This window comes from Drosophila navojoa, chromosome 2 (assembly GCF_054131105.1).
Source record: "Drosophila navojoa isolate 15081-1374.11 chromosome 2, UAZ_NAV_1.0, whole genome shotgun sequence".
NCBI classification, from domain to species: Eukaryota; Metazoa; Arthropoda; class Insecta; order Diptera; family Drosophilidae; genus Drosophila; species Drosophila navojoa.
Window position 1 is genome coordinate 8083220 of NC_142890.1, and position 14780 is coordinate 8097999.

General features: G+C 36.5%; 1 protein-coding gene across 1 annotated transcript in view; it reads left to right on the forward strand.

Annotated features, from left to right (window-relative positions):
- The first annotated feature begins 2465 nt into the window (after positions 1 to 2465).
- Positions 2466 to 14780, forward strand: part of zfh1 (Zn finger homeodomain 1) — a 32913-nt gene continuing 20598 nt past the window's right edge. Inside the window, exon 1 of the mRNA XM_018113610.3 lies at positions 2466 to 3035. Within this exon, the coding sequence (XP_017969099.1) occupies positions 2939 to 3035 (97 nt within the window). The 5' untranslated portion in view covers positions 2466 to 2938. The remainder of the gene's footprint in view (positions 3036 to 14780) is intronic.

Consider the following 14780-nt stretch of genomic DNA (forward strand, 5'->3'; position numbering starts at 1 on the left):
ATAGTTCTTAATATATAATCCGCATGAGTTTTGCGAATGCTAAAGTATAGTTTATAAAAAAAAAAAAACTAAAGATAACAAAATGAAATTATGTAGAAAAACATAGTACATAGGCAAATTAAGAATATAGAGTAATTTTAAATAGATTAGTTTAAAATAAAGTAAATAGATTTTTATTATTTTTTATTTATTATTATTATTTTTTTTTATTTATTATTTATTATATTTATTTATTATATTATAATTATTATTTTTTATTTATTATATTATAAGAACTATAAAATAATATGCTTATAAGTATATTTGTATATCTTTTTTTGTGTTTGTACCTTGAAGCTATTTATCCATTAAATGAACGTTTGTAATTTTGTATGTACTGTATTTTATTATGTATATTATTATATTCATCATGTATGTATTAAATTAAATGTTTATATATTGAAATAAAAAATAGACATAAATGTAAGTATTATTTATATATTTTTATTTTATTTATTAATTAAAGCTTTTTTTACGCTACATGCTAAATTTTACATTTGAATACATTTCCCATCGAATCATTTATTAGTATCGTTTTTATTAGAAAACGTTTCCCAATTGGTTTTTGCCTGTTCTTGTTCGCTCATAATGAACGGTAAAGGCCATATTCTCCATTGGCATGCAATGGCCGCCTACAGTTGGCAGTCGGCAGTCGGCAGCCAATGGGGCGGCAACAGGTGCAAAGCGACCAATGCCAAATGAGCAGAGCCAACGGCAGCTCACCTAGCGTACGGCAGAGACACCTCGCTCATTAGCACACCCACGCGAGCGCACACAAACACACACGCACACAAGCGCACAATGAGTGAAGAGCGAGAACTAATTAACATACAAAATGAATGCGGCGGGAGAAGCAACACGAAGAAAAATATATGTATATATAAAAACCGCTAAACAGCCGTTCGCTATGCTCACTCTCTTTGTTTTTTGTTACTCGTTCTCGCGCGTCAACGCTGACGTCGACGTTGGCGTTGGCGTCAGCGTCGCCGTTGGCTTCAAGTGAGAAAATTATTGAAGCTCCACCTTTTTACACGCACACACACACACACACAATCAGCTGCGGTTGCCAGTGAGAAATGCATATGTTTAACTAAGTGTGAGTGTGGCTGTGTGTGTGTGTGGGGTGGGGGTAGGTAGAACACATGTTAACCGCATTAAAAATTAATGTACAAATTGTTTATTATGTTGTTGAATTTGGTTTTTTCGCCGTCGGGCCCACACACATGCATACGTATGTATGTGTGCGTTTGCATGCCTATGTATATACATATGTACATATGTATGTGTGTGTTTGTTGTGTTTTGATGACTTTTGACTACGCAATCATTGCAAACAGCTTCAGGATTTATTTTATTTTTCATCTTTTGCCTTTGATTTCTCTGGCGCGCTTCAACTTGTTGATTGAGAGTCGAAACCCATTTTTTTTTCTCGTTTCTATTTCTGAGGCATTTCTCTTGAATCTGTTGCCCAAGTGCCGTTGCTGCTGTTGCTGATGTTATTATTTTTATTGCCCGCTTGCATAGCTGTTGTGCGTGATGGACATTCTCAAGAACTTTTGCTTCTTGTCAACGTCAACAAAATGTCAAATGTGTTGCAATCCCGAAAAAAGCGAAAAGTGGCCAGCCACATGATGTATTTAAGCTGCAAACTCTAACGCACAAAGACTTGCATATACAATAAAAAATAGAAAATCTTAAGTGCAAATGATTTTTGCTTTAATGATAAGTAAAATATGGCTAATTCCCTAGAAATTCAGATTTTGTGTAATCAAAATACAAAGAAATCAAAATCAAAGCGTATAAACATATCTAGTAAATCAAGTATTAACGCACATTGCTTAAGTCCACTCTAGAATGTTAAGTTTAACATTTTCCCCTCACACGAATATCGTAACGCATACGATAAAGCGCATAGTCTCTGGCATTAACATTAACAGTAACAGAGACCAAACAGAGACCGATTCGCTCTCTCCAATTGGAGAGCGTCGCACCACCAATACCCCCGCTCTTGCACACACATACACAGCAGTGCAGTAAATGAGGGGCGGGGGTGTATTGTCATATCACCTCGGCAGCCACGCACACACCCAAAGACACACACTATCAACAAACGGTGCGCCGTTACACGTTGCCGTCGCTCTGTTATATGGCCGCTGCCTGTTATTGGTGTATGGGTGACACACACAAACACACACAGAGCTACGTTAAACTACCACATAATAAATGTGCTCGTTGCTCTCTCGCTCAGTTGCTCTCGCGTTCGGCTGTTCGCTCTCGCTTTGTGCCGAGCACAAAATACTGAAGCACCCTTACACACACACACACACGCACACACACACACATACACGCAACACTGGCAGGCAGAGATGTTGTATCTGATATTGTGAAGCAGAAGCAGAAGCTGAAGCTGAGGCAGGCCAACGTAGAAAACAGAAATCAACAGAAACCGTTAGTTGTATTCTAGACGTCGCGTCGGCCGCACACGCGCTGCTCCCCCACAGCGCTCAGAAGCCAACGCATTGGAAAAACAATTGTAGAAATCGCCGAGTCGAAAAACAAAAAGTATCTCAATCTGAACGCGCAGTGTGCACCGAACCACATACGAAATTCAAAAACACAAATAGTGCCCAAATAGAATCAAACCAAACAGAAATGATGTTTTCAATCGGAATATAGTACAACAAAGAAATACAAAGAAAAGAATATAAATCAAGCAGCTCCAATGGCCGCTACACGTGTGTGCTTAAGCAAAAGTCTCTAATCGAACCCAGATCCAAAACACTTGACAACAATTGAACCGTTACCAAAACAAAACACAAAACACACCAAACTTGTGGAACACAGAAAGTGCAACAACAAAGACAACAACAACAACAACAACAGCAACAAAAAGCATTCCAATGTTGTCCTGTTTGCCGCCATCGTCTACACGTTTTGGCCAAGAGGATAACATTATACAGCAGAGTATGCCATCGTCCACAGCCTTCTCCATGCAGTGTAAGTCCAAGCCAAGCCAAGATCGCAGAAAACAAAAAAAAAGAAAGAAAACATTTTAGAATCTTGCGATGAATCATCATCTGCATCTCAATTGTCTAGAAATTCATTTTGCATTATCAGCGCGATGCAATTGAACTTTGTCTGAGTGTGAATACGCTCTGTCTATGTGAGTGTGTGTGTGTGCTTGTGTGTGCTTCAATTCATTCAACTTTTGCAAAACGCGCCAAAAGCCAATCAAATCTACGCCAAGCTCTGCTGCCCCAGTGTCAATGTCAAAACATTTCCAATGAAACGCCGCCATTTTTCAGCAACTGTGTGGTCCCCCAAACTGAAATTCACCTTAAACGAGTAAGCGACACAGCAAAAACTATAAGTAAATAACAATAAAACAGAAAGAGAGAGAGAGAGAGAGAAGGATCGAGAGCGATCGAATTTCCATGCGCTTTGCCTCCTACGCTCAAGCGCTTGCCTGAGCTCATCGAGCTCGATCGCTCCTTCAGCACAGTCGAGCGACCACAAGCGAAGCGCTGGCTATGCAGGCGCTGTTTAATCACCTCCCAGCTACAGTCTTGAAAATAAACACCTATGAACGACACACACACACACACACACACACACACACACATGTGAAGTAAAAAGGGTTTCAGCAAAAAAAAATACTGAATCGTTATGCAGAATTCGTAATGCTCTGATAGATGCAGCATATTGAAAAGATTTCAAATGAAAGACTGTTGTATTTCTTTACTCTTGATATTATCAGTATAGGATATATATTTTTTTATTTGCATTTATTTTATTTCTTATAAGTGCTAAAAGATAAATACTAAATGCTTTTCTAGTTCAATGGGTTAGAATATGAATATATGGAATATATGAATGAAAATAGTTAAGGGGCTTAAGGAAAAGACAAAACAATCTCTTTTCTTACATTGTATTATTATAAATAATAATAATATATAATAATTATATACAACACGAATTATTATTATAGAAAGTATTATTAGTTGTAAAATATACTAGAAGCTATCGGTTGACTAAAGTAGATTGAGCTAAGTGGGCAGAATCTGAGAGCAATGTGTCTAATATTTATGTTACTATAGTGCTTATAGTATAATAATATTATCATATCTATAAATCGTATAAAATTATATTAATTTATAAAAACTATTAACATTATTAGTACATTAGAACAATAATAGCTTCATTGTTTTTATTTATATCACAATCATTATTATACTCTAATATATTATATATATAATCTTGATACTATAATATAATATTATGCAATTCTTTGACAAATTTGGCAATTGTTAGACGCCTTTTTATAAGTTTTGTGGTTTTTAATATTATTTAATTGTATTTTAATTGCGTTGGCTACAAAAGTGGAATACTGACTTATAGAGGTCTTACTTAAACTTTGCAGCTGCATTCGTTAGAATTCATTTATGACTTTATAATTTTGTCAATTTTATCTCTCTTTTGTTATTTTACATGCAAAATAATAAAAATAGCTACTACCCAAAAATTTTATATTTTTAAAATGCTAAATATTGTGCCAACTAAAAAATTAATTTTCTCAAAATACGATTTCAAAATGTTTTCAAAGATTTATAAAATTATTAATATATAATATAAATAAAATTCATGGATATGAAATAATATAATACCTATAGATATGAACAATATATATAAGCAATAGTTTTCTTAGCTGAACTTCTTATGCATTTAATATTACGTATTTGCTATTGTATAAACACATTTATTTATTTATTACATTATTTCTTAAAAGGCCGTTTTTATTGTTGATTATTCAATAAACTAAATTAAGCAACAGCTATACTAGTCTAGACTAGATGACGTTCTACATTCTATACTCTGACCACATACAGCTTTTACTATAACACCATATCTTGAATACTCTAAGCTCTCAGATTGCATTTACCTTTGTTTTTTTTTTTGTTCACTTTTATATATTCTTATGCGGGCGCAAAAATACTTTTATCGTACGATTTTGGCTGCGACCAATTGCAAACGCATTCGAATTTGATTTGTTGGCAGCCGGTGGCAGCGCGTTGCCTTGGCCGAGAGTAAGAGGCGATTAGCTGCTGTAGGTGGGCAGAGGCAGCAGCCGAGACAGGTGGTGCGGCAGGTAGGCAGCCAACGGCGCAATGGCTGAGAGTCAAGTGCTGGCGCCTCCTACAACGTCAACGTCACCACCATTCACACACATACATACAGAGAGCACAGCACACACCTGTGTGACATGCGCACGCGAACAGGTAGAACACTTCGAAACTGTCTCCGTCTCCGTTCCACTCGCTGAAAACCCGGTTAAGCCTGTTCGAGCTGCTGCTGGGCAAATGGCAGCGGTTGGGTTCCATTGATTGATTGCGTCGTGTGGTTGCAATATGGGAATTTCCCATTTCCCATTCTGAAGATTTCCATTTCGGTTTTCTCGAAATCCGATTTCAATTGACCAAACAGCCAATCCAAGTGTAAACAAAACATTAAACTGTCAGTGGGCGAAGCTCATCAACGCCCCGACTAAAGTGAAGGTGTTAACAAATGCACCGCAGCTAGGAGAATTCATATAAAATAGCTTCGATTTGATTTGGCTGGAAATGTTAAATGGGAAATGGGAAATGGAAACTGGAAAGCGTGCTACGAAAATGAGCTACAAATTTATGGCGCAATTTCATTATAGCCACACTGCCCACGCTCATATCCCACGACTCACGTCTGTGTCTGGGTGCCCGTCTACAAACACATTCACACTCACACTCACACTCACTCACTCGTATTCACACTCACTTTCACATGTGAATTCACATTTCAAAGCTGTGACAATTAATAAGCAGCGCTAAACATACGGATTAATTGCACATGTTGGCAGTGTTGGACAGGGGAGGGGGAGAGGGAGAGAGAGAGAGGGAAAGGGAATCACTGCATAGCTAAATAGCTAGAACGAGGGCAGTTTCTTAACTTGTCAGCCATTGCTATGATTTATTAGCCATCCCTGTGATATGCCATAAATCTAAAAATTTTGCCATTTACAATGATTGATTTCAGCCAAAGCATTTAGAGAATCTTTAGAAAGATGCATTGCAGTAATATATGAAAACTTTTGAATGAAATTTGTTATAGAAATATGCGAGAATATTCAGCCAAGTATTCGTAGTCGTTAATAATGACATTATGCATATTTATATCATACAAGAGAACTCTGTAAGGTAATGAATGAGGAATAACTTGAGATATTCTAAATAAAGCAAAATAATAATTAATAATATAATAATAAAAAAATTAAAAAAAAATAAATAAATAAAATGAAATAATAGGTATATATAAATGCTGTGAGAGTTCACAAAGGAATCTATAGAAATTTTAGAAATTTTGAAAAGTTTTTCAAGTCTGTCTGTAAATAATAAATAATTGTAATTAAATAATAGGTATATATAAATATATAGTAATTTAAGTAATTCTGAAAAGTCAATTAAGTCTGACTGTAAATAAGTTAAGCCAATAATAATATATTGTATATTTAATGAGTAGTTTGATTGGAAGCTCCCTAAAATCTTTTATACTATCCTAACATTTCCAAGGCAATGCTGCTAATAGAATTTTACTTAAGAATTGAGATATTTTTTATAAATTCTAAAGTGCATATATTAATCTCTTTATCTAAATATATAATTAGATTCTACTTTACCTATATTACTTTATATATTTGTATACTTGAGCCATATATTATTTTTTAAATTGCTAAAAATGTTTGCAAAAAATCTGTTTTTTTTTCCCACACGTTTTCTATATTTCTATCTATATTTTAAATACTGTCAATACACTGAAATAATTTACATATATAGAAATTTTTATAGCACAATAAAATCTGATAATCGACGCAAGATTTAAGAAACAATTCTCGGCCGCCCGTGCGCCAGGCCAAACAATAAATTATAATTTATGGGCATTTAAGTAGCGGCCCCAGCGTTTCTTGCCGTGTAAAGTGGGCCGTTGTAGGTGGCGGCAGGCGGCTAAAAGCCAACAGAAAATGGGCGCAGCTAATCGATCGATCAGGCACAGGTTGCCCCATATGCTTACATGCAAGAACTACTACACATACACAGATACAAAGCAACACGGCTACAGATACAAAATGTATCTTTGCTTCGCTTTTTTCCGGTTGTTTGTTGTTTGTCTGGGCCGCCTTTTGATGTCACTGGGCAGCTGCGGCCGCGATGTGTATTAATCGCTGCTACATTGAAAACGCTGTTCGCTGCTCGCTGCCGCTAGCTTCTGCCTGGCCTCGGCCCGCTCTCTTCTCTGGGCGAAACTCGTTTGGCTTTTCTTTTTTTTTTTTTTTTTGGGGCGTGTGTTTGTCGCGTTTCGAAATTGCTCCAAAATGTCATAAATCAAAAATTTTGTTAGCCCAAAACACCAGAGCTAAAAACCTGTCTGTCTCCGTGTTATCACCTACACACAAATTATGTATTTGGTAACGCCCCCCACCCCCTTCCGGCGCACAGCCCCCGCCAACCGACAATACCTGGCATTCGGTCTGCCTCGTGCAACAGTAAATCAGTGCTGAAAGCTTTGCTAATTTCTTGACGTCCAGCTTTATATTCTCATGTATGCTATACGAACACGAATTGGCTTTTGGTTTTTGGTTCTTGTTTATGGAAATGGTTGCTTGTTAGTATAATATTATGATTATATTTTGATTTACTTTTAACTTGACGGAATGTTTCTGGGTCAAGTAATTTCGCATAAATTTGTCTTGGCCTTTGATATTATATTATTAATAATTATTATATAATACATAAAATCGATTTTGCTTTTAAATATCGTTTTAATATAAGTAGATTAGATAGTTGTCATCTATATTTATCGTGTTATTGATCAACGCTCTGTTAATTTTAATCATATTTATCGATTTTATTAACATGTGAATTTATTCAAACTTCCTTTTCAAAAGTTTATTGAAACATCTACTCAAAGCATACATATTTTTCGACCTATCGATATCGTATTTTGTTATAATTTGTAATTTTTACTTGTAGACTCCTTATAGTTGTTACTGCAACTATTCAATCCAAATGAAAGTCGGGTTTAATATAATAATCGATTAATCGATTGTCACTCTATAGAGTGAAGAGACTATAGTCTCTACACATTGTATGCTTATGTATTACTTTAAGCAAATCCAAGATACTTATTACTCGAAGACACTTATCCACATTCGACTCATACAAATTGATCTATCAATATTTATAGATACCCACCTAAACTCATTATCTTTATCGAGTGCAACTGCTACAGTCTCTTCACATGTTTTACTTGTGTGGGCAAATTCCTAAACTGGATGCCCCACGCATACTTATCGATTTACCTACTTATCGATAAGCCAACCTAATTTCACTATTATCGATTACTATTTCCTTTTGCCTCTTCACATTTCGTGCTTGTTCTTCATTTACAGCTTTGTTTGTTTTTTCATTAAGCAAATCCTTGGGGCATATTTTCAACACATCCTCTGGCCAATGCTGGCTCGTATCATTTATCTAGGCAGACGCTTGAGTCGATGCGACTCGACTCGACTGGGCTTGCTGCGCTGTTAATTAATCATGTTGGGATGTCAGTGAATGTCAGCTTTATATGCTGGTGCTGTCGGTGCTGCCATTTATATTGTTACCAGCCTCGTTCTGGGCCAGAGTCTCGCGTTGACATACGCTCCTGTCTGCTGGCTGCCAGCTCCTGGCTCCTGCATAAACCTGAAGCTGAGGCGGCGTCTGCTAATCGAAATTAAACAAACTTTCGCCCAACTATTTGCGAGTGCCTGGCTGCAAAATGATTAATTTGAACAGGCGCAGTTAATGCCTCAAGACAACTTGTTTGCTTAAGCACAGACACTAGACTGATCGTATCTAAATAGATGTCTATGGGTGTGTGTGTACCTGTGTGTGTGTGTGTGTGCGATTGTCTAGCAACATTTTTGAGCAGCTGCCAAGTGCTGTTGCTCTTGCAAATACATTTTCTATACATTGTTTATTGTAAGCGCCTTTAAAAAGCTCAATTGAAGCACTTCAAGCACCATAAATCAATGGCCAAAAGGTACTCTGGATATTTACTTTGATATTCTGCAACTGCCATGGCCGCTGCTGCTCCTGCTCCTACTCCTGCTACTGCTCCTACTCCTGCTGCAACCTGCCGCAGCTTTGTGCAAATTATTTGCCGCATTTTATTTTGTATTTTTTTCCAAGCAAAAATTGTTTGCCAATATTTTTTTTTTTATTATTTTTTTATTTGTGCCCATTGCTGTTGCCTTTGTGCACACAATTGAAACAAAGATAACTTTGAAACAGTTGTAAAGTGAAAATTGCACGGAATGCTGCACAGCCCCAGTCCCCCAGCCAGCTCCAGCTCCAGTGCCCCACCCAGCCGCTGTCCCCTAGCCAGTGCCAGGCTCAGCGCCTCCAAAATGAAAAAAGCTGCCGAAAAAAATGTTCGTCTCTTTTCTTTTTTTGGTTTTACTTGCTTATTTATTTAATGCCAGCCACACGACGAGACAACAACGCCAAAAAATATATATAAAAAACAAAAACAAAATTTGGCAAAAAGTAACAAAAAATCGTGGCGCAAACAAAGCGAATGCGACCAACCCAAAAGGTGTAGCCAAAGGGCTTGCGAAATTGCAACAGCAACAGCAATCGTGGCAGGTGGGGGGCAGGGGGCGTGGCACAGCAGCTGGAGAGTGTTACGGCCGGTTGGAGTCGATATTCAAACAGCGCTTAACGGTTGCCAGGCACAATTTAACATGTAAACGATTTTTGTTAACTGTTCCCAGTTGCCAGAGACGAGGAGGGGAGACGCGGGGGGAGCAAGGGGGGCATAGGGCCAGGGCAGAAGCTGCATTGGTTACACTCTGATTGCCGTTCAATTGCAATAAATTTCGCACAATTGCACAATAATTGTTAAAAGTTGAAAGCAAACCAAAAAAAAACAAAAACAAATAGTGCAAGAAAAATAAACAAAAGCCAAAGAAAAACAAAAAACAAAACAAATATTAAATGCATCGATACATTTCATTTGACTTTTATGCATTGCACTGAACACAAAAATTTATTATGCTCGAATATTTCAATTAGCTGACAAAATGAATATAAATTCATTTGTTAAATGTAAATGGAATTATTAATACAATTAAATATTAGCAGAAAAGGTTAGAAAAGCATTTAATTACTTATTAAATGAAATTTATTAAATTCATTAAAATATTCCCTTTAAGAAGATAATCATATTTTATAATTGTTTATTTTTGTAATTCTTAAATATGAAAATAATAATTAAAGAAGCAAACTCAGATGTTATTTTATATTATAGATTCCACAAATTTTTTTCAAATATTTTTCCTTTAAAAAAATAATCATATATTATTATTGTATATTTTAAAGCTGTTTATTTTATAAATGTTTCTTTTTTATTGTTAAATATGAAAATTATAATGAGAGAAGCAAATTCCTTTTTCTATAGAATAATAAAATATTATTTTATATTATTTATTCCACAAATTTTGTCTAGGATTTGTTATTATAATAAAATTTAGTTGTTCTTAATATTTTTCAACCTTACATTATTTTTATTTATATATATATTTTTTATTTTTATATATCCTTTTATTTTCACATTATTATTTTTTATTTTTAGGATTATATTTTTTATTATTTTTATTTTTTATTTATTTATTTATTTTATATGCTTTTCAATATTTTCTTTTAGTTTTTAAATTTTATTTTTCTACTTTTTTATATATTTTTTCATTTATTTATTAAAAAATATAAATATTTTCTTGTTTTTTTGTATTTTATGTATTTTTATGTATTTTATGTTGAGTTTCCATTCTTTATTGGAGTTTGTGTAAAATTTGAAGGCCTCTATTGTTGTTTTAGGAGATATCTCTGAAATAATTGATTAAGCAAACTTTCTGCCAATTGCTAATCTCAGCTGTCAGCTACGCCCTATGCGCAGCTGTTGCAGCTATGCGATTTCCCTAGAAGTTGGCATACGTACATATATATGTAGATCTGTTATATATATGTAGGTATAGTATTTTTACATATGCTTTACATGGAGGCATATTTCGTTGGTGCAATTGCAAGCGAACGCCTACGCAGCGAGCAGACTTTTTCAAGGTAAATCACAAAAATAGAGTGCGGCCAGGGAGCACACATGCTGCACTGAGGACACACACATGCCCAAGCAGCAGCCGCAGCAGCAGCAGCAGGAGTCAGTGACGGACACGGCTCGGTTGGCTATTAAAATTTCACACTCAGCAAAGCAAATGCTACAAATAAAATAAACCTGGCAGTCAGCTGAAGCAGCAGCAGCAGAGGCAGAGGCAGAGGCAGAAGCAGAGGCAGCATCGTCAGCTACTCGCAGTACGCTGCACAAATAAATAAAAACCAAGTAAAGGGCAAAATGCGTTGGCTACGTTTTGGCATCTACTCCCTTTGCAGTGATCGGAGCGCTATTTATAGCTGAAAACGGAGCGACGACTGCAGCGACTCCAGGCACCACCTTTGCCATGGCCACGCAGCAGTTCTCTTACCTAAGCCACCTTTGTGCTCGCACACACACACACACACACAAGACACATGCATGTATATAGCTGTGCCTCATGCACCTTTAAGTGCCCTATGCGAGTTCCAAATTTAGCACGCCTCGGCGATTATTACTTGGCATTTGAGTCGGGGTCTTTTGCGTTTTGGGCATATGTTTTTCATATGCGGCTCAAGTGCCACTTGAGAACAAACGAACGGACGGGCGGACGGACGGACGGACAGTTGGGACAGGCCGTTCGTGAGACAAACCGAGCAAGAGTTGTGCCCACGCCCAGCGTTGCCAGAGTGTTGTAAACTTTCGCACGGCATTTGCTTGCGTTTCTAGTATTCGATTCACATTCCGTTATTGGAGCACCTAAACAATCGCCGGCCCATTCCCAGCGGTCTACATTTACAGGCCAATTAATTGCTAAATCAACAAATTAAGTGAGGTGTCACTTACATTACGCAATTAGCCTAACTACCACACCCCCACTGCTATCTCTCCCTCTCTCGATCTCTTTCTGTTTATTGCCTTCTGCCATTTGCAGCTAATTTTATGCGAAATTTATTTAATAAATATGCTAAAAATGTTGCCTAGCTGCAAATGAGTTGGCGCTGCTGCTGCAACGAGTTGTCTCTGTTTATAATTAAGTGCTAAAAATTTTATGTTTATTATTTACGGGCAAAAGCTGAAAAAAAAAATCGCAAAAAAAAAATTAACTCAGCCAGGCGATTGTCATTGAAAGCGGCGCCACCTGTCGGCCATTTGTCTGCAACTGCGTCAGCGCTTTAGCAACAACAACAACAACAACAATTAAACAATTAGAAATGTCTAAAGTAGCAACAAATTTCCTTACCTGAGTTGGAAGAATATTAAAAAAAAAAAAAAAAAAAAAAAAAAACTTAAATATATGAAAAAAACAAAAACAAAAAATGTGTAGAAAATGTCATCGGTTTACATTTCGTCCGGGTCCGGCCCGGTGTTTGACAAGCGCCTGTCATTGAAATATTAAAAACACTTTAAAAACTGACAGCCAAATGAGCATGAGAAATGTTCCATCGGATGCGAGCGCTGCGGCGCAGGTAAAAGCTGTCCGCCAGCCACCGCCGGTCATAAATTAAACGTGAAACGTGAAAGGCAGCAGCATTGAGAGAAAAGTTGGCCAAATCAAATGAAACGAAATAAATAAATTTGCATTAGCCGGGCTTAGCGGAAAAATGTCTGGGCTAATAAAAGCTGGCAATAAAAAGCACATAAAATTAGTTGGACGCACAAAATACCGCAACAGCAACAAATGTATCTGTCGCCACAGCACAGCACACACACACACACACACACACACAGAGAGAGAGATGAAATTGTTTTTATTATTGATTTACGCTGTTTTCCCCCCACCCACATATACAAATTATATATATTATTTATAATAGCCGTCCCCTTTCATGCCGGTACTATTTTCGGCTGCGCGTGTAGCGGCAGCAGCACACACAGGTGAAGCAGCATTGACACCAATTCCTTAATTCCATTCCATTCCATTTTGTTTCTGAATTGAGTTGAGCAATCCGAACCACAACAAAGAACCACACAGCATTTCATGAGCTCCAATCGCACGACAAGTCTAATATTATATTCTTTATTGTTTTAAATGTTGCTATTGTTGTTGCTGGTTTGGCATTCGTGCGACATAAATTTGTGTGCAGCTTTCATTTCACATGCTGTCAAAATATATTTGGCGCCTTACGAACTGTCAAAGCATTTCCCACCGTTTCTTACATTGATTTCTATTTTCTATTTTATTTTAAAGCTCATAAAACTTGGCATTTTTAATAGCAATATATTTAGCATTAACCATTTATTGTAAATCAACATTTATTTCTGTTTAAGCAAAAACAAACAGAAAACTGTTAGGCCTAGCTGCTGTTAATGCAGCCCAAGCTGCATTTAGCAGACGCTCAAGATGTTAATTAACAGCAGCTCCCTGCTAAAGCTAGTAGCGATTAACAGCTGGCAAATGGCGGCTGAAGCTGTTCTCTTAATGAGCTTGCTATTAACAGCGTCTGTTAAACCAAGCAGCTTTAACAGCTCTCTAAGACGTTTGGCTATAATACTGCTAAATTTAAATGCTTTGCGCTTTAGAAGTGGTTTAGCCATGAAATCGTGCTCATAAAAGACATATTCCATCAGCCAGAAAATAGATTAAGATACATAGCAGATATTCTTTGATGAACTCTCTATCTCACTCTCACTCTGCATAGACTATATATATGTATAAGACACTATCAATCAACTTCAATTGGCCTGCGTAAGCGCCAAATAGTTGGCCAGCAGCAGCAACAACAGCAACAACAAGGAAACACTAAAACAACAATTGCAGAGCAAAACAAACAAAAAGCATTTGATGCGACTATCAAAATTCGTTTGAAATCTATTTGTTTTTTTTTATTTTTACATTTCACAAATTGATATTAATTTGCAGACACTTTCAATACCGTTGAGAATGGAAAAGCAAACATGCATGCTGAATCAGCAGATACCCTATAAATCAGAGATTTATTAAGTATATGAATTTGAGCTATATGCTACCCAGTCTTTTGCTGCTGCTGAGCATACTCCTGCCTACGCACTTTTAATCATTACAGAGTATACGAAATATAAGTGTAAAATGCGAAACGGCTTTTTCCACGTTGCGTTAATAATTTCTGTTATGAAAAATTGATTGAACTAAATGAGCTGGTGACACACTTGTTGAGTGTTGACTGTCGCACACGCACACACACACGCACATATACATATATACGTGCACACGCACACAAACAGCGTCAGAAACCCCGCCATTATGTTGATGAAAAAACACATAAAATTTGTTTGGTGTTTTAATATGCTGCTTTTTGTTGTTGTTGTTGTTGCCGTTTCTCTTTGTGGTTCAAATTTTTAACAACTTGCATATTTTATTAAGATGAGCCGAACGGCCGACAGATTCATTTAATAAAAGCGTCATTAAACGAGCAGCAAGAAATAAATTTTCCGAAAATTATTAACTGAAATTTTGAATGCGACCAAAAAGTGCTGTAATACAAACAGCTGCTGTCGCTTGTTGTTGTTGTTGTTTTTTATATATATTTATTTATGTTTTTTAATGGCATT